This window comes from Mus caroli, unplaced genomic scaffold (assembly GCF_978045245.1).
Source record: "Mus caroli unplaced genomic scaffold, Mus_caroli_1 scaffold_6, whole genome shotgun sequence".
Taxonomy (NCBI): Eukaryota; Metazoa; Chordata; class Mammalia; order Rodentia; family Muridae; genus Mus; species Mus caroli.
Window position 1 is genome coordinate 92,325,419 of NW_028227261.1, and position 27,774 is coordinate 92,353,192.

Here is a 27,774-nt window from a genome sequence, read left to right on the forward strand (position 1 = left end):
TGGACAGTAAGTGGAAGGGCAAATCTGCCCTGAGATGATGAGACTTGTGTTAGTAGACGAAGTTAAAGCTGGACAGACAGGAGCAAGCACCAAGTCTGGGGTTCCCCTTTCCCTCCCGTTAGGATGGGCGATGAGACCTACACAGTGGGAGGAGAGGCTTTGATAAAGTCATCGGTGATGGAAGAGACCAATTTTGGGGTGGGGAGTGGAGGAACTGCAGGCTCCTCTTCCTGGGACCAGCATGCAATGTGACTTTTGCCAAGCCTTCTCTGGACTTCCTGCTGGTACAAGCACGGTTGCGGTTGCGACTGAGGTGGTCCCAAACTCAAGTCCTTAGAAGTTCTCTTCCCATCAATTCAGCCCCACACTTACCCAGCAAAGGGTTAAGCTCTTGGCGCCAGCTCCGCACAGTACCCCCCTCCCCTCCTTTTCACAAACACTTGTAGGAAATCAGGCTGGGCGCTTCCTGCAAGGAGGAGGAGGAGGAGGCAAGGCAAGGCCTCAGCTGCAGGGGCGGGGAGAAGTGGGGAGCGATGCTTGTCTGTGAGCTGAGGCGGTTCTGGCTGGCAGAGCAGTCTGGAGGCGGTCCAGGGTGCTGTGGAGGCAGGGGGCTCCCCAGGTTTGAAACAAAGACCTTGTGGGCAGCTCCCCTGAGCCCAGGCCGGCAGGATGGTGGTGTAGTCCAAGTGAGGTAAGGAGCTGAGCCAGGAGGAGGGCCAGAGGGAAGGCCGCCTTCCCTCTGGATGGGCCAGTCATAGACTCTGGACAACCCTGGCAGGCAGCCCAGCCCAGCCAGGAAATCACAGCTACGCAGCTGCTGCCACTCCTGTCCAGTTCTGGGAGTCCGGCCCCCAGGACAGAGTGGACCCCAAGATGCTAGTTTCCAGTTCCAGATCCGATTTGGTTCCCTTGGTGAACTTGGACCCGTGTTGGTCCCTCTCTGTGCCCGGGGTGGGCTCATCTCAAGGCCAGTTAGTGCTTAGGTTGCTGAGGGTCTCAAGAGATGTACGGAAATGAGGAGCAGGCCAAGAGATGACACCCTCCTACCCAAATAAGGGCAGGGACAAAGTAGGGGCCAGGAAGCCAGCTTAGAGCTACAGTAGGACAAGATGAGAGTCAGTAATAGCCTGGCCCCTTGTTAGTTCCTCCCAGGCTCTTTGGGTCAGCCAAGGGACAGTCCGGGGACATCCGTCATGGGTATCTCCACTTGCTGCAGGCCAAAGGCCACTCCTGTGAACAGGTCTATGCCCTGCCATGGATCCAAACTTGCTTTGGAGCCCCACAGCCCAGCCCTTCAAAAGGGTCCAGCAGCTTGGTAAGGAGGTCTTTCCCCTGCCATCCTCCTGACTCCTATACATCTCCTGGCCTTGGTTTAATAGTCACAGTGTTTTTCTAAACTTCCTGGTTGTTCTCATTATGTGGGTGCCTCTGTTTCCTCATCGGGATGAGGTTAAGGTGGGGATGTCCTGGCTCTCTCTATCTGGGTAGCATGGAGATTTTGAATGCCAGGGCCGCTGAAGGTTGAAGCTTCAGTGGGGGAGGGTCATCCTGGACACACACACACACACACACACACACACAGAGAGAGAGAGAGAGAGAGAGAGAGAGAGAGAGAGAGAGAGAGCTGTATGAAGGAAGCAGTGTGTGGGGAACAGGGCATTGCCTAGCTAGTTGCTCAATAGAATCCCTGGAGGGTGTGACAACATGGAGATCAGTTCTGTACAGGTGTTAGGTGATAAGCAAGGACATAGAGAAAGCAGTGTTTGGTGTTTTTTGGGGGAGGGTGGGGTGCAGTTTCTCTGGGGGCAGGTGGGGACCCTTAGCTCAATGGCCCAACCATTAGCAGGACCTAGTTATAGAGGGGCTGGCCCTCCTGGGTCAGGACATCATAATTCGTATCCCCAGCTTCCACTGCTACCCTGACGGCTATCCAGACTTCCCTGCCTGCCTGTGGCACTCAGGGGCCAGGCCCTGAGCCATCCTTGAAGTTCAGCTTGTATTTTCAGACCTCTCTGCCTTGGTGCTATTCCTCTGTCCCCATTCTCCTTCCTCTTTCTCCCCTAGATGTGCTTGGTCTGTTAAAGCTGTCACCAAACTTCCTTCTTCAGCGGTTTTTCTGGATTGCGTCCTCCACGGAGGGTGGGATCTTGGCAAGCGTGTGCGTTTCTGTATCCTAGGGGCTGAGAACCTCCAAGTTCATTTGGTGCGCCTCTGAGGGTCAGGGTGCTCACCAGACAGAGGGATGGGTGTAGCAGGAACAGGCCTAGGTGACCACCGTTCCCCTTTACAGAGAGGGGCAGTCAGCCAGCCACTTGCCTCGAGTGGCTGGAACATCAGGGTTGGCTGGGATCTGCTTGCCTGGTGCTCAGCCTGCTGCTCTATTGCAACTTCATCTCTGCCTGAGGTTGGTACCTATTTGACACTGATGTGTGTTTGTTGATTGACTTCCTGACTTGGCCAGTTCCAGGCTCCTTGACACTGAGGGCTGTGACTTGCACAGAAGAGTAAGGTCTTTCTCAGGTAAAGCTCACAAGTCGAGGCACTTGAGAAATGGGTGCAAAACTGTAACCCCTGACTGTTGCTGCCAGGGATGTGTGGGCTCTCCGGAGAACGGTGAGATTTTTGTGGCTGAGTCATTGCAGCAAACTGGCCGTTCCTCTTTCTGCACGTAGGGGCCTCTGTGATGGCGCAGGCTGCTCTGCGGTGGGCTAGGGGAAAGAAAAAAAATTAACATTTCAAAAGTCAGAAAACCACATGCCGCAGCCCTGCCTCAGCAGAGACGGCAGGAGGTGTGGTTGCACCCCTCTCTACCTGCCCTCGCCTCCGCACTGGGCTGAAGCTGGAGAGGCCCTGTTGAGGTCCTTGCTTAAAGGAAGATTCTGAGGACTTGACCCGAGGCCTCTGAGCCAGGATCCCACAGACATCAACCAAGTGCACACAAGGTCGGGATCCCCCATCACCATGGATTTGAAGTAGAGGTGCAGGTCCTGTACGGGAACGAGGGGAATTGAACTTAGATTTACAGCATTTTGTGGGGATCGGGGCAGTACGTGGGTGCCACTGCACGCACCAGAGGTCAGAAGACAACCTGGAGTGTGAGTCTCAGTTGCCAACTTGTTTTAGGCAGCCCCTCCCTCCCTCACGGCTTGCGTATGCTAGGTTGGCTGACAACATCCTGTCTGGTGTCCATCTCCTGGTAGGGGCGTCCTGGAGTTACACATGCTTGCACACAGCTTTTATGTGAGTTCTGGAGACTCGAACTCAGGTCATTAGGGTTGTGAGGCCGGCATTTTACCTGCCGAGCCATCCCTCCAGCCCCAACTTAAGAACTTTTCCATTCATCCTTTAAAAAAGCAATTACATTTAATCATTGTCGTGTGTTTGTGCATGTGTTACCGTATGTACATATGTCAAATGTCGTGGCCCATCTGAGAGTCAGTTCTTTCCTATCATGTGGGGCCCAGGGGTCGAACTCAGTTCCTCAGGCTTGGCGGCAACGGCCTTTAGCTGCTGAACCATCTCACCAGCCCTCTCTTGCTTCGTTTTAAAATTCTCTTTCTAATAATGTAGTATTTGGATATGTGGATGATATGCAGTTAGAAGTATGCATTAGAGGTATAGGTATACAGATTATCACTGTTGGGGATGTGTGGTTACTGACCAAACAAGAGCCCTGGGTCATGCCGTAGTACTTACTGACCAGTGGATCCTGGCCTAGTTAGTCACTGTTATCTCTGAGCCTCGGTCTTGCTTCTAAGATGGGAAGGCAGCTCTGTAAAGCTTCCTGCTGGCCTAGCAGAGCAGGGGGGTGGTGGGGGGAAGTGTGGAGATACATGGGACATTCAGGAGTTCTACAGGGCCTGGGGCAGAAGGACTGGCTGGGGGCAGGGAGAGTCACAGATAAAGGACTTAGCCCATGGCGCTGCCTAGTCTTTGTGCAGCCAGACTTTCCCAAGCAGTCCCTGTCTCTGGGGAACTGAGTCTAGAAATAGCTGCCCGATGACTTTATCCAACTACATTGTGAGAGCATCGCCCAAGTGCCCCCCCCGCTCCCAGAGGCTCAAGGAGAACTCCAACTGCTCAACCTCAGAGGATGGGGTCCTATACCATCCTTGACAGAAGAGCTCACGCTGGTACCAAGAAGCTGGCTTCTACCCACGTCTGGTCTTCATTCTTGTTCTACTCTGGGAAAGGCCCCTTCCTCTCTGGGCCTACCTTTATAGACACTAAATGTGGGCAGCCACAGTTCTTTGATCACCGAGTGGCTGGCAGCTCCTAGGTCCTGTCTTGATCCCGAGGCTGGATTGATTGAGTTTACTGTGGTGATTAACACAGGAAATACCAGCAAAGTCAGAAGCAGGGTGTGAAGGGAGAAGAGAGAAGAAGGGCAAGAGGAAGTTTGTGGGGCCCCTCCTTGGGCCACCTCCCCTGCTACCAGGGCCCCTCTCACAGTCCCTCTGCCGCCAGGCTCTGTGGTACAGTGTCTGAAAGCAATATCTAGGGCCGGCTCCAATGGCCCCTTGGCTGGGCTCTCTGCCTGGAGAGTCACAGACAGCTGCTCAGGATGTCATGAGAAGCTTGCAGAGTTTGGCCTCCCCACCCTCCAGCACTCCCTGCTGTCAGTCACCCATCTTCTGTATTCTCAGGACTCCTGGCCTACTGTGTTGTAATATCTATTTTTTTTTTTGAGGCAAAAATTCATATAACATGAAACTAAGCACTCAGCGGCACTTAGCATAATCACATGGTTACATCATGTCTCTTCTGCTTTCAGAACATTTCCTTCACCCCTTAAAAAAATCCAGTTCCCGCTGAGTAGCCAGGGACCTTCTCCCCGCCCCCATATCACTGTGACAGCCCTCACTTGGCCACCTTCCTCTCTGGACTCACCCTCTGCACACTGCAACCCTCAGGCCCAAACTCCCAGGATGCTTGTGCCTGCCTTTTCACAATTAGCATAGCACTTCGGTGGTTTACGCAGTGTCACACATGTTGGGACTTCATTCCTTTTTCTGCCGTAATCCCATTCCTTTCTGCAGCTGAGTAATACTCTGTTGTATGTAGAGACCGCAAATGGTTTCTCCGTGCAGATGCGTGGATGCCTGGGTGTCGTGAGCAGGGTTGCTGGGACATGTGTGGAGCTGTGTTGCTTGCACGCCTGCTTTCGATTAGTTTTGGCATTGGAAGTGGCTTGTCATCCCCAGTCTTCAACCTGAAGTTGTATCCCATGCCCAAAGGAAGCCATGTGGTGCCTTCCCTGCCTTCCTGGTCTTGGAGTGACTGCCACCAGGGAATCCTCACCCCTTCTCACCTGGATGGTGGCTGCTGGCTACTCTTTGCATTCCCTTCCTTTGGGCAGTCAGTGCTGTGACAGGGCCTGGTGCCTGGTGCCTGTAGACAGAGCTAGGTGTGCTGCCTGCTAGCACTCCACCCTGTATCCTAGAGGGAGAGGAATCCTCATCTCATTGATGACAAATGAGGACAGTGAGTCACCCAGGGTCACACAGCAGAGGGCTGTCTGCCTCTGGCGCTCCAGCTGGTGAGTTCCTGGACGGATGGTGGAAGCCTCGGAGGATTGACATTATCCATTATCCCAACAGGCCACAGGCAGGATGGTTGGTGCTGAGAGGAGACACTTGTGATTTGGACCCCCAGCTGCAGCTCAGTCTCTTGAAGATGAAGTGGCCCAGGTGAAGCCAGGCCAGGCCAAGTCCCATGGCCAGTTCAGGGACAAAGGCACAATGGGCTGGGCCAAGCCTGGGGCAAGGGCCCCGAAGGCGGCGCTGGGCTTGGGCGGAGGAACAAGATACAGATGGAAGAAGAGACCAGGGCTGGGGAAACAACCAGTCTCTTGCTGAAGCCCCCAGTCCTGAGCTCCTAGAGGACTTCCGTCGGGCACAGGAGCACCTGCCACCGCTGGAGTGGGACCCAGACATGCAGGACTCCGTAGAATCTTCTGGAGAAGGTGAGGTGGCCTCCTCTTGCCTGCAGTGGTCATGTTTCCCCAAGAGCCCACCTTCCAGCAGAGGCAAGGAAATAGGGGCATCTTTACAATCCCCATCCTCCCAATATTCCCCCACAAGTCTCTCCCAGGACCTGCATGCAGTGGGGCTCTCCCATAATCCTTTGGTCCAGTCTCTCCTGTCCTGCAGCATACACTTTCTGGTTTGTGCCGTGGTGACTACCACAGAGGCAATACATCCAGCCCTCTCTGCATACTTGCCACCATCCTGTCTTTGGTAACTTGAATTGCTTGGCTTAGGGGTTGGGCTGATTCTAAACCCCAGTTAGCAGAGGGGATGTTAGCATTCTTCATCCTCACCAGTGGCTGGGCTCTCACTACCTGGAGACCAGAATGAAGGGACTTCCCAGCTTCACCTATAGCTAGTCCCTTCTTCACCCAGCCTTGGTTTCCCCATCTGTGAAATGGGTGTGATGACACCATTGGGAACAGGAAAGTCTTGATGTGTGTTGGCTCCTTTACTGAATTATGAATAGGACATCACATATTAGATTCCCTGAAATCAAGAGAACCCTTAGACCACAGAGAAACCAGTTATGCCAGTATCCTAAGTATTTTATGGCTGCCATACCTGGGAGCTGGAGCTGGTGTATGTGTGTGTGTGTGTGTGTGTGTGTGTGTGTGTGTGTGTGTGTTTTACTGGAAATTGAAGCTTGAGCCTTCTATAAGCCATTCAGTGCTCTAAGGCTGAACTATATCCCCAGCCTCTAAAACCAAAGTGTATTTTTGAGATAGATAGAATAATTTCCGAGGGAATGGAGGCTGAGATGTTCAAGGCAACCGGCAGAGGTGCCTCCTACTAAGAGATACTTCATACTATGTGGCAGCCATCCCTGTGTCTTATGACCCACTTCCCTCCCTCCACACAACTCTCAGCAGGTAAGAGAAACAAGTTCCAAGCATAAGTAAGAACTACCAGCGACCAGTGACTTGTCTGTAGTCCCCAGGTAGCAATCAGAAGAGCCTGGCGTGCAGCCCCTTCATGCCCTGGTGGTAGACCCTTGCTCGAGTTCCAGGTCGAGGACTGCCCTGAACCACAGTATGATCCTTTGTTAGTTACTTAGCATCACAGGGCTTTGGCTTTGGATGTACTGCTATGAAACAGAGTGATTGGGTGAAGCCAGTTGTGAATAACCAAGAGATATGCAGTGTCAAGAGTAAGGGGGAAGAGCTGTGTGGAGCAGCAAACCCTACAGGGGTTATGACATATGACAAAGGCACCTCCATCCAGAGCAGAGTCTGTGCAGCGTTACCAGTGTGTCTCCTGAATAGCTGGATCTATCCCAGAGTAGACTAGGTGCTCAGTGAACATGGCTGCCTGCAGGATGGATGCATTTTGGATGATGGATGGCTGATGGCTGGGTGAATGCCTGAATGAATGGGTGGGCGAATGGATGACAGATGGATGTTTAGAAGGACGAATGGGTTGATGGATACCTGGGTGGATGGATGGATAAATGGACACTGGGATGGGTGGATGGATAGAAGAATGAACAGGTGGATAGGTGGATGGATAAACAGGTCCTTAAAAGGAGAGGTGGATATTTGCAAGGATGGATGGTGGGTGGATTATGTATGCAGAGATGGGTGATGGTTGTGGTGTAGCCTGAAGGACCAATAGCACACAAGATAAAGGAAGGAGATGGGAAGATGAACGCAAGCACAGTGCTTTTCAGGGTCCCTGGGTTTGGGGATGTTGGAGCAGCAGGGACCCCAAGGACCCCAAGAAAGGCTCTGCTTTCATGCTGGGAACAACAGGGAGTCATGATGAGATTCCAGGTGGTGGTGGAGGACGAAGAAGAGGAGATCACATGGTGATTGCATTTGTTCTTCTGTAGGAGGTAAACAGGACAGGGTAGGGGACATTCTGGATCAGAGGCTAAGGTGACAATCAAGATGCCTCCCGGGCTTTGCCTTCTGCAACTATGTGGGATGGTGTTGCCATTTGTAGAAATGGGATACACTTTGGGGAGACTCAATCTAAGGCTTGAGTTTGGAGGACCTTTGACTAGTGGAGAAGTTACATAAGTACCTGGTTATGAGGGGGTGGCCCTAGGTTCTTATCCTCCTCAGCATCATGAGGTCATGAAGTGACTCAGGTGGCATTATAGACCCAGCACATGCTCACTCAGCAGTGAGTAACCTGCCTGTCTTTCCAGAGACCGAAGCTGAGGATGCGAGCAGCCCAGAGGGTTCCACCGTGCCTCTGCCCTGGCTCTCCAGGAGCAACCAACAGCTGGACATGTCTGAAGAGGAGCTGGATGAGGCCTCTGGGAGCCCTGAGGTAGATTTAGCTGGAGGGAGTTGTACGGAGCTTGAGTGTGAAGACCAGGGAGATTCCAGCCCTTCGCCTCCAGGACAGGGGCCAGTCAAAGGCTGGGTTACCTTTATCAAACAAGGCAGTAGCTACAGACCTTCAGAGCATCTCGAGGCCCAGCCATCTGTTGAACATAGCCGCACAAAGTCTTGGAGCAGTGGGACTGTGAGCCTCCGTCAACCTAGTGACAGCCTTGGTTCTACCTGGGAAGGAGACACCGATGTCCCTCAGCCTCCCACCTTGCCCAAAGCCGTGCCACAGAATCTGAGCCACAACTTTCCACACCCAGGTGACAGAAATGGAGGTGACGTTGCTCCGGCAACACCCGCAGAATTCCGGGACTCCTTGGCAGCGCCAGCCCAGAATGCTGAGTGCTCTGCAGGCACGTGGGGGGAAGAAACCACCAGCCTACCCAGCTCTCGGCCTGAGGACCAAACCTGGAAGAGGACTAAGACATCACCTAAGCCACTGCCCTCCCGGTTTACTGGTTCTGTCAGCCCCCTGAGTACTCGGCTTGGGGCAATAAAGAAAGCTGTGCCTCAGCACAAGCAGGGAGCCACCGTGGCTGGTCACCCTTCTTCACATGCTCCCAAGTATGGCAGGGGGCGCCGCCTGAACTACCCACTCCCCGACTTCTCCAAGGTGGGGCCCCGGGTGAGGTTTCCCAAAGATGAGAACTACCGACCCCCGAAGTCCAGAGGCCACAACAGGCAACAAGGCTCTACCAGACCCCTCATCTTCAAGTCGCCAGCTGAGATTGTTCGGGATGTACTGTTGAGTAGTGGAGAGGCGTCCCTGGCCAAAGAATCTTCCCTTGCTCACGCCATCACCAGGGTGCCCCAGGAGTTCCAGACACCCCAACAAGCCACTGAGCTAGTTCATCAGCTCCAGGTAAGCAAGGCTCTTGTCCGGGTTACCCAGACACTTGTTGATTAGAGAAGCTTTGGCTTGGGATAGAGCCCCTGCTGGTGAAGGGAGAGTTGTTTCTGCACTAATGCTAGACCCTGCCCATTGCTCAAAGAAGAGCAGTGTGAGAGACTGGGAGTGTGACGCAGTCAGTGTAGTGCTGGCCTCCCATGCACCAAGCCCAGCATCCAATCTTAGCACCTCATAAATGGGCATGGTGGTGCATGTCTGTAACCCTAGCAGGCTACAAAGTGGAAGCACGAGGATCAGATATCTGAGGCCACCCTCAGCTACATAACAATAGCAAGTTCTGGGCTAGCTTGGACTAGAGACCCTGTCTCAGATCAGCAGAGCAGTGAGCTTGTCCATGTCTCACAGATGGCCTGTTTATTTTCAAGCACAGCTAACATATCTAACGTAAGGAGAACAGTCTAGTGGGCACCCTCCTCCTCACATCCACACGGAGCAGCTCCCTGGATCCTTTTTCTATCTAGGGCCAGCCTCTTCCCCCACTCCCACAGCCCCCACTGAGTTAAGCAAACTTCCAGGTATGCAGTTATTTTGTAGTTTATTGTTTAACTCTAAGAACTCTGCCCACAGGGTCGCATGCGGAGGCAGAAACAGGTCCCCCACGCACTCAGCAGTGGCTTGTTCTTTCCGTCCCCTGCAGTCAGATGAAACTTGTGGGTGGCACTTGGCCCGGTGCCCTTCAAGTCTCTGCAGCCCTTCTTGCATTTCTTCTTTCCAAATATCTTCTGTCTGCCTTTTCTCCTCTGCTCTCTTTTTGGTAGATGATCACTGTGGAGTCAGGTCTTCCCGGTAGTCACCCACATTTCGCACCCTGCCGAGACATAGGCCTTGTCTCAGGGGACCTTGAATGTCCTCCCTGACCTTCAGTACGATCAGAGTTTGGGGCTTGGGGTTGTAAGATCCTATGTGCACTTCTCCCCACTAGACCATCAGCTGCTGGGAAGGGTGCTGTGAGCTTCCTTCAGGTGTGGCCACTTGCAGCCTCTCCTGACCTGTGAAGTCCCCTGCAGTCCTTGCCTTGCCCTGAGGCCTTCCCTTGAAGTGAAATCATATCAATGTGACATTGCCTCCTTTTATATGCATTGCTACAAATCTCCTAAAGAAATAACACCTTCCCTCATCAACCATGAGGTTACCAAGATCTTGTCAATATGGGAAAAATGAAACAGTTCATATGATTCCCTCCCTCCCTCCCTCCCTTCCTTCCTTCTATTCTTTCTTTTTAGGTTTATTTTATTCTATGTGTATGAATGTTTTGCCTGCATGTATGTATATGCACTGGGTGCGTGCATGGTACCTGAGACGGTCAGAAGCAGTCATCAGATCCCATGACACTGGGGCCACAGATGGCCCTGAACAATTTATGAGTGTTGGGAACCTAACCTGGACCCCTCTGCAAGAACAGCAAGTGTGCTTAACCACTGAGCCATCTCTCCAGCCCCGCCCCTCCTATGACACCAGGGGCGGTCTTATATCCCTCTCCACTCTACTCTGTTGTGCCAGGGTGACTGAGGGTGGAACTCCTCACTCAGGTTGTCTGACCATGGAGCCAGTGCACTCTCCTAGGGTTACAGGCATGCATCGCCATGCCTGGCTTTATCTGTTTTTGGTTTTTTTTTGGGGGGGGGGGATGACAAGATCTGGTATTTTTGCATAGCTCTGCCTCTCCTGGAACTCACTATATAGGCCAGGCTCTCCTGGAACCCACAGAGATCCTCACACCCCTGCCTCCCAACTGCTGGGATTACAGGCATGCACCATCATGCCTAGCCTCGTGCTTGACTTTTTAGTACAGGTACTGGAGATCCAAACTCAGTTGCTCACGCTTGCACAGTGGGCACTTTACCCCCCGGGCCCACCACCCCCCCTTTTACAATAGCGGCTCATTTTCAGGTGTCATTTCCTTGCATTGTAGGCAATCTATGGCATCTGTTTTGTTTTTTTCCCTACTGTGAGTTGATTTAACAAAACTCTGGGTTTTGTGTAAGGCCAGTGATCCAGAGTATAGAAGAGCTGTAACTTTTAATTAGTTTTCTGTCCTTTCTCTGTGTTTATGCATATGTGAATACATGTGTTCATGTATGTGTGGATGCTTACCCATGAAGCCCAGCAGTCAGCTTTGAGTGTCTGCCTAAGTTCTCCACCTAACTTGTGTTTTTGGAGACAAGGTTTTCCTCTGACCTGGCACCAGTTCTGCTAGGCTGGCTGCCCAGAATTCCAGAGATTCACCTGGCTCTGCCTCCCCCAAATGTGTGCCACCACACCTGGCAATTTCACCTGGGTTTCGGGAATCGAACACAGATCCTCACGCATGTGTGGCCGGGAGTGACTGCATCTTTTCTCTACAGGAGGACTATCACAAGCTCCTCACCAAGTATGCGGAGGCTGAGAACACTATCGACCAACTTCGCCTTGGAGCCAAGGTAATGATTGCCTGGAGCAGGCTGAGCTGTGTGGGTGGAGCCAAGAGCTGGAGAGGGGGCTGGAGGGAGGGGGCAGTGATTCTTAGAGAGATGGCCGACCCTAGAGTCTTAGAGAAAGATCACTGGCTCTTGTATCCTGAGGCTGTGTACTGAGGAATCGTAGTCCGTGAATCACCACCAGGCCTCTCTCTGACATTGGGCTATCTCTCTCTCTCACTGTTTGATGTCTTTGAGTGATGGAGCCTGGGGTACTCAAGGATGTCACCAGAAGTTGTCTCGTTCTCTGTGACTGGGGGTTGGGGGGTATGACTACCTAGGTTGACTCCTGATCTCATTCTAGCCAGCTGGGTGACTTTCAGGCTGTAGCACAGACTTTCTGCTCAATCTTTCTTTGGTGTCCCGTTTTTCCAGTGTCATACTTTCACCTTTCTCCCGTGACTCCCTCAAAACCTCCTCCTCTTATCCAACTGGAACTGATCACCCCATGTGGGACAGCCCTGTGTTGCGCTGAAGGGATCAGCTCATCCACTCAGAACTGGGTAGCATAGCCCTCCACCACCTGTCTCTAGAGGAGGCTGAGAACTCTGAATGGGGCGAGGCAGGAAGTGAGCCAATCAGCCCCTGGGACTTCCTGCTTTCCTCAGACCCTTGTTTGCTCAAACAGGCTGCAGAGAGGAGACAGGACAGCTGCTGGACAGAGATGCATTTCCCCCCCCCCCCGCTCTGGTTGTCCCCCTAGAAAGAGGACACCCCACCTTTCTGCAGAGTGCTTCCCACTCCGAGGTCCCCCCCCCCGTCATGTGCTGACCTCATGCCTTCAGCCACTTTTGGGGAACACGGGTGTAGTCAACCATAGCAAGAAGCTGAAAAGGGCCTGCCTGTTTCCATACCTGTGGCCCTGCCAGGTGCAGGCAGGACGCTTCCCACGTGGTCTTCTGGACACATCTATTGGGTTACATCTGTGGGGCTGTGAGCAGACCTTTTGGAAGACAGTAACCCCCAATGATGTCTTTAGGTGTCCCAGAGTTCCGAGCATTGAGAGGGAGTCTGAGGACAGGCCTGGGGAGAGCTGCAGAGAGGGCTCCCAGGATAAACTGTAGGAGATGCTGAATGGTTCAGCCACCCTCTACTGCTCTCTGGAATGATAACTATTTGGCCCAAGAAAAGAGTGAGTTCTGTTTGAGTGATTGCACTGAGAATGGCCCATAATTCTCTCCGCCCCAGCCTCATTGCCACTTTGGGAGCAGGCACAGCTCAGGGTCCCAACTTGCAGGGGAGAACAGGGGGTCAGGGCCCACAGATGCTTCAATTTCCGAGTTCCATGTTCTCTACCAGAAGATATTCTCCACAAAGTCCACCTGAATGGGCCTGAATTAGGAGAAACCTGAATGAGAGGTTCTGGATCCCATGAGCTTCCTGTCTCTCACAGGGATCTTTGAACATGACTTCTCTAGGACCTGCTGAAGCTCTGTCCAGAGCCCAGGACAATGCAGGGCGGGGTGGGGGGGCTTGGAATACACCCTCTGTGGTAGGGAACCGGGAACCACAGTCCGATGGAACTGAGTCCAACATCGGCTGAACCAGAGTCCAGTCCCAGACTAAGGGTGCCCTCTCCACTTGCTGACCCAAAGCTAAGCCGTGAGTGTCCTAGAGCAAGTGTGAGACACAAAGGTGGCACGTCCCCGTGGATCTGTCTGTTCTTCCCAGATGGTATAGTTTCCTCAGGTCTGGGATCCCTAGATCTGGTCCAGCATGGTGTGTGGGACAAGCCTACAGACAGGCAGGCCATGGTGATAGGAATAGCTGCTGGTGATTCTGTTAACTGCTATCCTAAGTCATTTACAACTGGGCACAGAGATGGTTAAGCAGGGTCACACAAGGTAAAGGTGCCAGTGCTAGGGTTTGACCCTGAACACTGGCTGCAGGGCCCATGGCTCACTTACTCTGACAAAGCCAAGCCAGCAACGCTCACCGAATCTGCAACCAGAAAACCTGCCCAGGGAAGGCTGAGCTTAGCTCTAGGAGCGTCTAGGAACCAGGGCCTGGGGAGCAGGGGCTAGGGGACCAGGACTAATTAGGTGTCATGGGTGGGCTTTATTCTGTGTGCTGACTCTAGAATCTGTGGTGATGTCACCACTGGCTGTCCTGTTGCAACTTCCTCCCAGCTCCTGTCCCTTTAGGGGGATGTGAAACCATTGACGAGACAGAAGCCACCCTTAAAGGAATTGGGGGATGATGTCACCACCTTTTGTGAAGTGTGTTCTGCTGCCACTCTGGAGCAGAAGCTCCTGATGGGGTTCAGTGTGTGTGTGTGTGTGGGGGGGGGGCGGCTGTGCTCCCTTCCCACCCCCTTTGCCCCATTCATAGAGCTCATTACCATTTTAAAGGCTTGAGACCCCATCTGTGCCCAGAATACTCATGGGTTTAACCCCGTGTTTCCCAAACTCGCTGGTCCACCCTGCACAGAGTCCCTAGGGCTTCTGAGTGTCACTGACTGCATGGTCTACTCTGTCCAGAATGGCAAGTCATGGCAGTCACAGGCCCTACGGCTTAGCAGTTGCTAAGTGCCCTCCCTATTCCCTACTTCCTCTGGATGGCCAGGGCCTCACAGTCCTGGGGCTCTGTCTCCCTCGTTTCCATCCTCTGAATCTGGAAGCTGCCAGGTTCCTGCTGCTCCTCAGGTGGGGCCTTGGCACAGTGGGCGGGGAACACAAGAGGGCGGGGCCACCCCTGGGATTTGGGTCACCTCAGGAAGAAAAGGGTGTTGATGGGCAGGCCCCCACAGGCGAAGCCGAGCAGATGGCCCAGAGGATTATGAAAATCCAGCTTTGTTCTCAACTAGGGAGGCTCAGGCAGGGGGAGGCAGTGTCACCAAATTACACTTGAGACAGCCAGGCTTCAAAGAACAGCTTATGCAAAGGGGCTTCCTGTCTGAAGGCTGTGGAACTCCTAAGTCAGGCCTATCTCCAGCTGCTTAGTCCCAGTCATGGGGTGGCAGAGAGCAGTCAGGATAGCCCACCTGAGCTCTTAAATGGGTAGCAAGGCATCATAGGAGTGTATCTTTTTTACTGGTCCACTTTCACGGTGGCCATATTCACATAAGGATAGGGAGGATGTTGAAGATACAGGGATGATGGTTAAGGTTAAGGTAATGGTGAAGACTGTGATGGTGCTGATGGGAGTGATGGTGGTGATGGTACTATTGGTGTTGCGCTGACGACAGGGAGGATGGTGATGGTGGAGATGCTGGTGACTGTATTAGTTACTCGCCTATTGCTATGATAAGATACCATGGCCAGGGCTGGTGAGATGGCTCAGTGGGTAAGAGCACCCGACTGCTCTTCCGAAGGTCCAGAGTTCAAATCCCAGCAACCACATGGTGGCTCACAACCATCCGCAACGAGATCTGGCGCCCTCTTCTGGAGTGTCTGAAGACAGCTACAGTGTACTTACATATAATAAATAAAATCTTTAACAAAAAAAAAAAAAAAAAAAAAAAAAAAAAAAAAGATACCATGGCCAGCCAACGTACAGAAGGAGGGAGTTACATGGGTTTATGGCTCAAGGGTCCATCCCCATCATGGTTGAGAAGCACAGTGGACAGTCATGGCATCTGAACAGCAAGCTGAGCACTCACAGCATAAACTACAAGCAGAAAGCAGAGGGAGCAAACTGAGACTTGTGTGTGGCACTCGAAGCCTCAGCACTCGCTCACCCCAGTGACACACTTCCTTCAGCGAGGCCACATCTCCTAGTCCTACCCCCCACCACCAAAATGCCACCAGCTGGGACCAAGTATTCAAATCCCAAGGCTATTGGGGACAGTCTCTTGCAGACGATCACAGTTCACGGTGCCAGGTGAGAGCTACCATTTACTTACACTAACTTCATGCATGGTGAGGTCAACTGTGCCATCCACTCCGGAACTGAGGTGTATCATGACGGAGCCTGAGTTGGCGCCTGGCCTCTGACTTTGGAGCACACATTAAGCCAAGCTAGCCAGACTGAGTATTTTCAGCTGTGGCTTCCACAACCTCTGTCAGGGCTGCCCCAGCTTGGCTGCTATTAATGTGAAAGCTGCCATTGGTGGCACATGATGGCAGATGTGCCTGCAGCTAGGGAGCCCCTGGATACAAAAGCAGACCCTGGCTCCCCAACTGTGTTCACACCCCTGCTTGGAACCAGGATTCCCTCCTGCTGAGCTCCAGTGTACTTCCCCCCCCCATCAGCTGCCCCCCTCCCTACACACTTCCCACACCATCTTCAATGTCAGAGCACAACTCCTAGAAGGCTCTGTCTGTGCACATAACATCTCCTTCCTTCATTCAAACAGCCATTTACTATTTATCATTATCAATGTAGTTATTATTGGAAATATTTCATTAAAACGTTAATGATTATTATATATGTGTTACACACATATAATAAGCATCACTAGTAACCATTATTGTTACCAGAGTAAAATCTAGCTGGTGATCTCTTGTGGCACTTAACTTCTGGGAGTCTAGGGCTCGTAGGGGCTCACAGAGACTGAAGCGGCAATCTCGGAGCCCGCATGGGTCTCTGCTAGGTCCTCTGCATATATGTTATGGTTATTTAGCTTGGGTTTTTTGTGGGGCCCCTAACAGTGGGAGTGGGGGGGTGTCTCTTACTGTTTTGCCTGCTCTTGGGACCCCTTTTCTCTTACTGGGTTGCCTCGCCAGCCTTGATATGAGGGTTTGTTCCTTGTATTATTGTAACTGGTTAAGCTGTGTTCCATTGATATCTCTGTGAGGCCTGCTCTTTTCTGAAGGGACACGAAGGAGCAGTGGATCTGTGCAGGAGGGGAACTGGGGGGAGGAACTAGGGGGAGGAACTGGGAGGAGTGAGGGAGGGAAGGCTGCTGTCAGGATGGATCGTATGAGAGACTAATTTACAAAAAGAAAAACAGGGAAAGTCATCCCTACCTGCCTCGTTTTCAGGACCTCTGGAAAGACAATAGGAGGTGGCTTTTAAGTCCTCCGCCCAGTGTAGGACCCACTGAAAAGTGGTGCTCATGATTCCCAGGCTAAGGATGGGGCTCCTGTGTGGTGGAAGGAGGAAGGATGAAGCCTGGATAACAGATGCATTGTGGCCTCTTTGCAGTGAGCTCACCCTGTCTGACTCCTTCCCTCCCTGCCTCCCTCTTCCTCAGGTGCACCTGTATTCAGACCCACCACAGCCCAGTCAGAGCTTCTGCTCAGGGTCAATGCCACAAGGAAGCAAGGTCTTATCCTTCTCTATCCCGAAACCCAGAGTAGCAGAGTGGTGGCCTGACCCTGCTGCCCAGGATCCACAGGCCTCTGAGGCCACGGGTGAGTTGGGGAAGGAGCCAGGGCTTTTAAGCATCCCCCTGCTCATGGAGGGAGAACCTTAGGTCCACCCTGGGGACCATCCAGGGAGAGCCTTGGCTCAGCCACCTGGCCTGTTGGTTCTGTGGTGTGAACAGTGTTCTCCTTGAGCCCATTGTAGACCCTGAAATGGACACATATGGCCCCAGTTAGTCCTCACACGGAGCTGGTGAGGAACACAAGATTTATAACACCAGCTTTTATAGTCCCGGGATAGTTGGAAGACTTGGGGCTCAGAGAGGCAAAGGTATACTGGGGTCACATAGCTTGGAAAGGAAAGGGCGAGGATTTGAACCTGCTTTTCCACGAATTCGAGTCTGTACTTACAACTGAGTCCATCACTCCCCAAGGTCTGACACCATCCCCTTACAGCTTTGATCTAGGCTAGACCCATACTTCATTTACTCTGGTAAGGGAACAGCAGCATAGTGGCCAGCCCTCTCCCTACTACTGTGAAGGTTAGGCAGGAGGGGCCAAGCTATGGTTGATATGGTGGTCTGAGGTGCCTCAGGGCTTCAACCTCAGCAGACTGGGGGACTGTCCTCAGCCCCAGGGTTCAGCGGCTGTGTATTTCAGGGTGGCCGTTCCCACGAACAGACCTGAGTCCCTCCTCGTCCCCCGGCATGGCCACTCCAGGGCGGCTTCCTCAGAGCCAGGGCATTGCCACAGACCAGCCCTCCACAGGACAGACCCAGGCACTGACCTCTCAGGCTAGCCGGCTCCTGGCCAAGGTGAGTGAACCCCAGCTTTGTCCCACAAGACACCTCATCCCAAAAGCACGGGGCCTCTGTGTATGTGAGATGCTTATACCAGCCCCAGATGTCTCTGCTCTACCTCCATGTGGGCTGACAGCCTTTCAGGAAGTTAACTGTCCATCCCCTTGCCCTCAGACACCACGGGACCCGGCCTTCTTGTCACCCAGGAGAAGGTCGAACCTTCTGAATTGAACGGCAACCTGTCTGTCATCACAGCTTCCCCAATAAGGCTTGGAGGTGTTCTGTGGTTGTCCACTGTGAGACCCTCACTCTCTCTGCCCTCCACCTGACATTTTCCTCTTTATGACAAACTGCCCCTTCTTCGTTTGTTCGTTACCGACGTCAAAACTGTCACCTCTTGAGGTTTTGTAGACAGCACTCCAGCTCAGAGTCGGCTGCAGGTCTTTGTCTACCTTCACACTTGGCTCTGTTCCAAAGGTGTCTAAAGAGACTTAAGAAGACACAACGCCCTAACCACATTCTGAAAACGGAAGTGGGGGAGCCGAGGCAGAGGGGAAGTCCACACAGAGAAAAGTAAATTCAGCTAGCTCAAAGCCAGTAAACAAGATGTTCTGTTGGGCCCCGAGCTCTCAACCAGAATTGCACCTTGGGCTTTGAGCTTCTGGCTGTCCATTATAAACACATAAACTCGGTTGTTACATTACCTTGCTTGACCATCCCACCCTTTGGGCCCAGCAGCCACTCACCCACCTTTGTCTTTTCAGTTTGCAGGATGTGTCAAATAAGTAGAATCAGCCATGCTCCTCCTTCCCCTCTGATTTTTTTTTTTTTTTTTTGGAGTTTCCCTGGTGTTTTCTGGCTCCTCTGTGGTCCAGCAGTATGACATTCCACTGCCACCATTCTTGGTCCTGTACCTGGGATAGCATTTTCTCTTTGGCAGGCAAAGCATACTGAGAAGATGCAGGGCATGTCTGAGGCTGTCCCACCGGGGAGCCCCTGGCCCTTGTTGGGCTGTTCACTTCTTGACATTGGGTAGGTTTGAGGCAGGATGAGCTGGGAGTTCAGAGCACACAGGAGCTTAGGACATGTCAAAATGAGACTCGCAATGATCTCACAGACTGGTGACTCATGACTGTAACGCCAGCATTTGTAACGCCGATCACTGAATGCAAGGCCAGCTTGGAGTTCTGAATGAGAACATGCTTTAAAACAAAACAAAACCAAAATCTCTCACTGGACTCACTGGTAATTTTTGTTAACTGATTACATATGAAATGATAATTGTGATCAAGTAAAAAATTTTATGAAGGGCCCACAAGATGGCTGAGCAGAAAAGAGGGCTTTCTACCAAGCCTGGTGACCCGAGTCTCACCTCCAGGACACACACTGTAGGAGGAGAGCCCTGACTCCTAATAGTTGTCCTCGGACCTCCATATGCACAACACGGTGTGTAATGCACACAAGTGCATCCGTCCACACTCTGTGCATGTACCTGCACACGCACACACACACACACACACACACACACACACACACACACACGCACACACACATACACATGCACGCACACACACACACACACACAAAATGCAATTTAAAATAAAAATATATATTATTAAAATTGACTTCCCTATTTTTACATTTTAATTTCCACAACATGTTTAACATGTTTAATTGTATAAGATATGTAGCTCATATCACATTTCTACTTCATATACTATGTAAGTGACATGCTATAATGTAGTTACATTCCTATTTCAGTTTACCATAGTCGCCCTCAATAAATATGCGTTGTGATATTTTTGTTGTTGTTTTCCAGACAGGGTCTCATTATGTAGCCCTGGCTGACCTGGAACTCACTTTGTAGACCAAGCTGGCTTGGAACGCATGGAGATCCTCCTGCCTCTGACTCCTGAGTGCCGGGATTAAAGGCAGGCACCACGATGCTTGGCTTTGATTTTTATTTTAAAATTTTGTCCTTTATTATTATTATTGTCTGCAGTGTCAAGGCTAGAACTCAGATCCTTGTGGTTTCTAAGTACACACTTCACCACTGAGCCACACCCTCATCCCTAGACTGACACTATAGACACACCCAGAGTTGAAGTCTTTCTCTACCCACAGAGGATTGAGCAGGTTCTGGGAAAACACAACACAGTTTTATATGAGAGATTCAACATCCCTGTGTTTTGGTGGTTACTCCCTTTACCGTACCCCAGGCAGCACATTGATCTTGACTGGCCCTGGAAATAAGGCCTTGGAGCTTTTGTGTATAGGAATATCCCGTGAGTCCTTCTCCTTGGTGGCTTCATACTGTTCCTCAGACAGCACGTGTGCTGTTCCTCCCGCCAGTCAGACTGCAGGAAATGTCCCTCACAGGTCTTCCTACACATGAGTGCACCTTCTAGATTTTTCCCAAGGCTGTCCTGGCCAAGGCCAGAGGTGGAATGCACTTCCAGGACCCACCTCCCTGCTGGGAAGACACCTTGCATTCTGAAGGCAGACCCAGCCCTTGTCCCCAGAGAGCAGTGTGGCTGAGTGTGTGAGAGTTACCACGGGGTCTGGATTCATCAAGCTTGCTTCTTTCCCTCCTCTTGTTCAGGTGCAGTCCTTCGAGGAACTGGTACTGGCCGGACACCTCCCACCTCAGGACCAAATCAAGGTACCGCTACCCAGTGTGGACACTGCACTGGCAGTGACCAGATAACCCGTCCCCAGAGTAGAGTCTCTGAGGCCCCTTTTGCTAAAGGCAGGTGGCTGTGTCCCAGCCCAGTCTTCCTCAGAAGTTGAGACAAGCTCCTACTTAGTGCCCCAGACAGCTGCTACCTGTGTCACGCAGCAAGCCTGCGCTGAGCCACGGTGGCTTGCCAGGCAGTCTGGATGTGTTATCACTGTTTTATATCTTCATCATAAACGTCATCATAAACGCCCACCAGGGAGCTGTGATCATCGTCCCTGCTTAACTATGATGAAGCAGAGGCCCAGAGAGAAAGGACACCGAAACCACACAGCCGTGGGCGGCAGAGCCCTGAGCTGGGCCTGCTGCCTTCTCAGTCATGACCCCTGCCGCTGTACCCCAAGGCTCTAGGAAAGGACCTTTGCTGTCTAACCTACTTCCCTATTATTTTCCAAAGCTTGGAACCGGGGGCAAAAAGGAGACAGGGTCCTTTTCCCCATGAAACCGTTACACCGGAGATAGTTGTGTCCCTTGGGTTCAGGTTTTAGGTAGTTATAGCCAGATATGTCCAATCTTTCCTGCTGCCAGAGAGAGCCTCAGGAAGGCGCGTGCAGGACCCCCAAACCTGAGAGTTTGTGCAGGGAAAGACTGGGCATGGCATGGGTGTGAACCTACATTCTAGGTTCAATCTATTCCTAGGCTCCTATAGGAAGAACCTGGTAGGACAGAGGTACAGCCGTATGTTGGTTACCTATGTTTATGTTTCCTGTGAGGGCCTAGCAGAGTCTTTAGGACCAGGAGCTCTGGGTCCAGTGGGCCTGAGAGTCAAGTCTTGCCTGTACAGCTTGCTCACTTACTGTGTGAGTTTCAACAACTTAAATAATTTCTTTTGTGTGCTATGTGGCAAATGATCTCTCTCATTGCAATTCTGCTAGAGCAGAAATGAATTTAGAATCCTTTATCTACCAGACACCATGCCAGTCACCCCTATCCATAGTGTGAGGTGATAATGCCATCTGTCCTCACTATCTGTGAGGAGTGGGGAAGAGAGTGACTTTTATTTTCTGAATGGCTCGGTTTTCACATCAGGAGTGAAGATCTGGGCTCTCTGGAATATTCGATCCCTATGGGGACACAGTGGTAGGATATTTGCTGCTGCATCTGACCAGGAGCCAAGGGGTCCTGTGCTTACCAAGAGGACCCAGTGGTTTCTGGGCTGGTTCCTAGGCTTCAAGTGTTTGATGGCAGAGAGCTCTGTCTGGGGAGAAGCCCCCAGAGGCGCTCAGCCACAGCCTCTGTTTCTCAAGCCTCCTGTGAGTCCCGTAGCCCCCGATCCAGGAGCCACCAGTCCATTGTGTGAGCATGAATCCCCTATGTCCAGGCACTGAAAGCGCTGACCCTTGTTTTCAGAGTTTGGAGCAACTGAGGGCAGCCCACATGGCCCTAGAGGCAGAGTACCTGCAGACCTGCAGAGAAGAGCTCCTGGACCCTCAGCTTGATGCCTCTCAGGGGAGTCCCAGAACCCTCAACCTCTGCAGGTAGGTGCTGCAGAGACAGGCCCAGGAGGACAGGAGAGTCCCTGGCTCCCTCTGTCTCCAGGAAGGAGGCATTTCACATCCATCATTGTGTCACAGGGACACAGGAACACCTGTCCTAGTGATCAAGGAGTCTAGAGCTGAGAATCCAGTCCTTTAGATAACATTTTGGGGATCAGAACTGCAGAGCTCCTCATTAGATAATCAGGAAATTGAGGCCAGAGGAAACTGGGGTCTACTTCAGAATCACACAGCATCGTCATGGCAGAAGGCACTGAGTTGAGGCCTCCTGAGTCCCATTGGAGTCTAATCATCTTGCTATTGAAGTTCTTGGGGCCATCTGTTAATGGCTTATGTGGACCCTGAGAGGCTACCCCTAGGGTCTCGGATTTGACACTGATCACCACGCTGATATTTCTTCCTTCAAGGGAGCTAGAAGCAGAGATATACCACCTGGGACAGCGCCTGGAAGAGCTGCAGGACCATATGGACCAGACCCAAAGACAGACAGAGCCATGTAGGCCAGACCTGCAGGACAGCACCCCAACCATGTCCTTTCTGCCCCAGCCAGCTCATCTGTCCATGCCTTCAGGACCCGTCTCCTTGCCAGATGCCCAAACCTACCAGGAGGTACTGCTTCGCTCCATCTCATTGGTCCGGTCCCCTTTTGCTTCTCTTATTCATTCCATGTTAATTTCTTCATTATATATTTAGGAAGTGTGTGCCATATTGTAGGTTCCGTGGCACACAGTGGGGATGCAGTGGGGACAGAAGGTAGAGAGGGTGACCTCTGCCCTTACAGAGTTTTCTGAATACATGCATTAGTTGTAGAGTTATTTTTCATTTTGATAGCATGCGGAAAGGGAAATGCAGGCTCTATGGAAGTGAAGGGCAGTCACTGGAACTGACTAGGACGGGGACACCCACTCTCCCTGAAGTGTTTAAAGGAGATGGTAGAGTGAGTAGGGCCTGTTCGGTGCTGGAGACACTCATGCAGTGGGAAGCGAGTGGTTTCATGGTCTGCCGTGTTGCTGGAGACTCCAGCATGGGCCTTGTGATGCCGGAGCTTGTGGTTCATGTCACAATTAGATCCTCCTTGGGTTTTCAGTAGAGGGTGGCAGCAGGCACGTGTGGGTCAACCAGTATGAGGCTAGGGAGTGACAGGGTAGAGGGAGAGATGAGGACATGAGCTTAGATAAGGCTCAAGGGTTTCATTTGATCTGACTTGGATGAGAGTGAGAGCGAAGGCAGCCCAGTTGGCTCCCAGGCCCCCAGCCTGAAGTGAGGGACAAGGGAGGGGTATGGGTGCTTACAAAGCTAAGACACCGGACACAGCCTCTGTGTGGAATGTGCTTTCGACAGAGCCCTCTCTCCACACCATGGTCTGTTAAGGGACAGCCATTCTCCCCCTTACATGGGTGAGCTGTGCTGACACAGATGGCTGTGGTGGCAGTTCTGTGTCCCTGAGCTCCTGCCCTTGGCCCATGAGGACTTGCCTGCTGCTGCTGAGCAGGGTAGGGCTAGTGCATTAGGGGAGTGGGTGAGAAGGCTGGCCCTGAGGGTTGGGGATTCACCCTGAGCCCTGCCCAGTAGGCAGAACGACCCTGGCGGATGGCATTTCCTGTACTGACAGGAAGCCTGGGTGGCCAGGCTACAGGGAAAGGTGAATACAGGTAACTCTGGCAAGCAGACTGCCTTGGCTTTGGTACGGCTTTAGCACATCACACCAGCCTCAATTTCTGTGTGAAATTTTGTGTGGTTTGGGACACTAAGGAGAAATGGTGTCTGTAGTGTGCCTGGCAGGCACCAGGAGCTCCGTTCCCAGCAGCCAGCCATGAAGACCCTTTAGTCTTCACAGGGTCTCACACACATGAGTGAATGGCAGGAGATAGGCCAACGCGTTCACTGTTTCCTGCGCCTCGGGCTGTGGCATGAGATGGCAGAGGCAGATGCTCAGAGCGATGGTTAACCTCTGTTCCTCACTTCCTTGGCCAGCCTGCCACCACCACCACCACCTCCCCTGGAAGCTCTTGCACGCTCCCCATGAACAAGGAGTTAAGCCTGAGCATCAAAACTGAGGAAAGCCCAAGAGGTCTCCCGGTCCCACTCAGGGACAGGAAGATTCAGGTGGAGCAGGACTTCCATGGCCTTCTGGAGAGGTGAGTGAGTAGGCATAGGATGAAGACACTGGCCACTGCTGGGCTGGCCACCCTGGGTCTCGCTTGTCCCCATGGGTGTAGGTGAGACCCTCTTGGGCATCTTTCTGCAGATACCTCAGCGTGAAATCCCTCCCTGAAGCCTTGAGGGATGAAGATGAGGAGGACCTGGAGGAGGAGGAAGAGGAGCAGGACCATCCTGGCACCTTGGAAGTTGATAGTCCAGCCACAGCTCCAGGGAAAACAGAAGCCGTGAGGGTATCACCAGAAGAGCACCCAGCACAGGCTGAGGAAAGCCATAGGGATGCTACCCAGTAAGTCACTGGCCTCTGTCACAAACTCCAGTGTCCCACAAAGGGGTAACCATTGGCAGTACAATCAAAAGACTTAGGGGTGTGGCTCAGTAGGAGAGTTAGAGCATTAACCCAGTGTGCCCTAAGTTCAAGTCTCATTTCAGGAAGAAAAAAGTATCCAGCCTGTAATGTTTCTTATATTATTTTCAAAGTTAGTTCCTTTTTGTAACACAAAATTTTGGCCTTCTGTTTATAATAACATTGTCTTTTGAGTCTGTGGAGGTCTGTGCAAATAGCTAAAATAGGAAATTTCAGGGTATTTCTGCTATGGTGTGCTGGGAGGTTAATTTGGCTTCCCACATTACAGTTAAGAGATGTATGAGGTTCAGAGATGGAAAGCACTGCCCAAGGTCACACAGCTAGGTGACAGAGCCAGGACGCATCCCCAGGGAAGTGTGTCTGATGCCATCGCATGCCCCTGGACTGGTGCTGATCCCCAGGTCTGGGTCACCTGGCTCACACGGGGGCTCAGAAACGCTGTTCATCTCCTTCCCTGCTAGGGAGGTTGAGGAACAGATGGGGTCTATGAAGTCACCAAACTTCCGGCCATCCATGGCCAGAGATACGTACACACCAGTCCTGGATACAGCTGAAGTGGCTCAACGGGGCACCAAAGCCATGGTGTCACATCAGAGCAGTCTGACCAGCCTGGAAGAGAGCAGGCCCTCAGAGCTCCTTCCTCGAAAAGCCCTGCTTCGGGCTGGTGGGCCCCACACTGAGGTGAGTGTGCTTGTGGGCTGGTCAGAAGATCCCCTGGTATCTGAGCTCTGTTCCTGGCCTTTGCTCTCATTGGCTCTTTTCATGTGTCCCCGCTTCTTGCACTGTTCCTGTTTCTGCAGCCGTAAAGCCTGTCCATCAGTCAGTATTCAAGCCCAAGGCCACTTGTTCTCTGCTGACAGCGTCTTTCCTGAGCTGTGGCTTGTGCCCATATGTCAGTGTGTCAGAGTTGGGACCTGGTTTCTAACTGTGCCATTTGCATCTGCAAGTGGTAATTTGAGGAGCTGTTGCAGGGGTGAAAGGGCACAGACAAAATACCACTGAGGCTGTGTATTTTTATGCATACACAAGTGCCGCTATAAGGTCAGACAGCACTGGGGTTTTGGAGCCCCAAGAATATGAGGCCAGGATCTGGGAGGGGCTTCCCAGTGCACAGGAATACTTTCCTCAGACATAAAGGATGTGGTCTGTTCTAGGAGCCCTGGATGGTGTCGCCAGAGACAGACAGTGGCTTCGTGGGCTCAGAAACCAGTATAGTGTCACCCTTCACCCAGACCCCAGAGCACCGGCTCTCCCATGTCAGGTATTGTATCCCACCTGGGACATCTTAGAATGTAAATGTCTGTGGTAGCCTGGAACAGGGGCCAATGGTCTTAGTATCTGCACACCCTCACATCTACGCCAGTGATGGGTCCCATTCTTATCATGCTGACAGAGAGCCTCAGAGAACAAAACTGACTTCTTGATATCGCTCAGCCCATTCACAACTGTTAGGGGATGTTTTTTTTTACTATGTAAAGGGAGTATGTAGATGGAGCCGTCAGGGAGGGTGGTGTGAGATGACAGGTCAGTAGAGCATCAGGGTGGCAGGTGGAAAGAGACCAGAAAGAACTCAAGAGATAGGTGAGGGTTGGGGGAGCTCTATAAGAAAGGGAATGTGGTGAGGTCACCATGGCAACTGGCAATCCCCAGGGTGGGGCACTGGTCACCTGGAAGCCCACTTGGCAACTCGGGTGTGCCCGTGAAGAAAGGTCTGGAACTGTCAGGAATGGAGAGAGCTTCAGTCCTTCCCTATATGGCCGACAGGTGCACTGTGACGCACATGTTAGAACAAGGAAGCCCTCGATGAGGCTGTCCTCAGTCCTCAGATGTACTGAGATGCTGGAGGCGTGCAGCCCTAAAGCTGAGAGTTCAAGCCTTAGCACACAGAGGAGCCCGGGTACTATAGCTTGAGCCCTTTCTCACCACAGTGTCTCTCCTTCCCTGACCTCCAGCACTTCAGGGCCATCAGCTCAACACCTCACTGGCTCTGTGCCTGGTGATAGAACCTCCCATCCCAAGGCCAGGGGTCCCATGGTTCCCAGAAGAGCCACTGAGGCTGGCATACCCAGAAGCCGAACCCAGCGGCATCTCTCCAGCCTGAGCTCTCCCGGGAGAGGGGCACAGAGCTGCCACCTAGAGGAGACATCAGTGGCTAAAATAGGTGAGTGGGGAGCCTGGGAGGGACCAAGTGGAAGCATCAGACAGACAGCCTTGCGTTGTAGGTCAGGATGTGAGATACTATGGGAGTTCACCACAGGAAAATTAAAGGTGGGGTTTACAGACAGGGAAACGGGAGAGACGCATCAGTCGGCGAAATGCTTACTTTGCAGGCATGAGGACCTGAGTTTGATTCCCAAGAACCCAAATGAAAAGGCAAGCGAGTGCCACTTGTAATTCCAGAGCTGGGGGTGGCGGGCAGCGATAGGTGAATTACAGGATCGCTCTGCTCAGCTAGTCTAGCCAAATTGGCAGCCCCAGGACAGTGAGAGAGCCTTCCTCAAACAAGAAACAGCAACCAATAGGGACTGGGAAGATAGTAAGTTGTCAAGAGCACTTACTGATTTTTGCAGAAGGTCTGAGTTCTGTTCGTAGCATCTCCCTCAGGCTCTCAGAAGTGCCTATACCTCCAACCCCAGGGTGCTCTGACACCCGGGCCTGCAAGGACACCAGTAGCTCTCGCGCGCATGCGTGCCCACGTGCACATGCGCACGCACCCCTTCCAGCCTCTTCTTCGCCCCTCCCTTTAGTTGAAGCTCCCGGGCTCATTTCTGCTGTTCCTGTTGGCCTTCCTCTGCCTCCCTAGCGGTTCCCAGGTCTGAGTTCAAGAGACAGAAGCAGATTTCCAAACAGCTCCTTCCCAGTGGAAGAACCAGCCCCGACTCTGCCCCAGCTCCTACAGCTGCCTCCACGCCTCATGGATCAGCAGAGAGCACTGCCAACCTCCTCCTCAACAGGACAGAGCGCGAGTGAGTGGACACAGCCTGGGCGATCCCACCTTGCTGTATGATGGAGAGCGGAGGAGACTGACGGCTATGGCAGTGCCCCTAGCTTACATTTCAGGGTGCCAGTGCCGGGGCCGGATGTGCCTGGGTCTTGCTTCCTAGCTGAGTGCTGCTTTACAGGACTTTGATGTTACTGATGTCAAGAACTCTTCTTTAGCTACTGATGCAGGTGCATCTTCCTGGCTCAGAGACCTCCCCACACTACTAGCCCTGCCATGTAGCATCTGCA

General features: G+C 52.3%; 1 protein-coding gene across 1 annotated transcript in view; it reads left to right on the top strand.

Annotated features, from left to right (window-relative positions):
* Nucleotides 1-259: 259 nt before the first annotated feature.
* The window catches only part of Akna (AT-hook transcription factor), a 36,670-nt gene continuing 9,155 nt past the window's right edge, over nucleotides 260-27,774 (top strand). Inside the window, exons 1-15 of the mRNA XM_021159892.3 lie at nucleotides 260-691; nucleotides 5,601-5,965; nucleotides 8,182-9,230; nucleotides 11,624-11,698; nucleotides 16,872-17,031; nucleotides 17,644-17,798; nucleotides 20,386-20,445; nucleotides 21,871-21,998; nucleotides 22,424-22,625; nucleotides 23,991-24,154; nucleotides 24,265-24,465; nucleotides 25,005-25,224; nucleotides 25,698-25,804; nucleotides 26,496-26,704; nucleotides 27,347-27,509. Of these exons, the coding sequence (XP_021015551.1) occupies nucleotides 5,716-5,965; nucleotides 8,182-9,230; nucleotides 11,624-11,698; nucleotides 16,872-17,031; nucleotides 17,644-17,798; nucleotides 20,386-20,445; nucleotides 21,871-21,998; nucleotides 22,424-22,625; nucleotides 23,991-24,154; nucleotides 24,265-24,465; nucleotides 25,005-25,224; nucleotides 25,698-25,804; nucleotides 26,496-26,704; nucleotides 27,347-27,509 (3,143 nt within the window). The 5' untranslated portion in view covers nucleotides 260-691; nucleotides 5,601-5,715. The remainder of the gene's footprint in view (nucleotides 692-5,600; nucleotides 5,966-8,181; nucleotides 9,231-11,623; nucleotides 11,699-16,871; nucleotides 17,032-17,643; nucleotides 17,799-20,385; nucleotides 20,446-21,870; nucleotides 21,999-22,423; nucleotides 22,626-23,990; nucleotides 24,155-24,264; nucleotides 24,466-25,004; nucleotides 25,225-25,697; nucleotides 25,805-26,495; nucleotides 26,705-27,346; nucleotides 27,510-27,774) is intronic.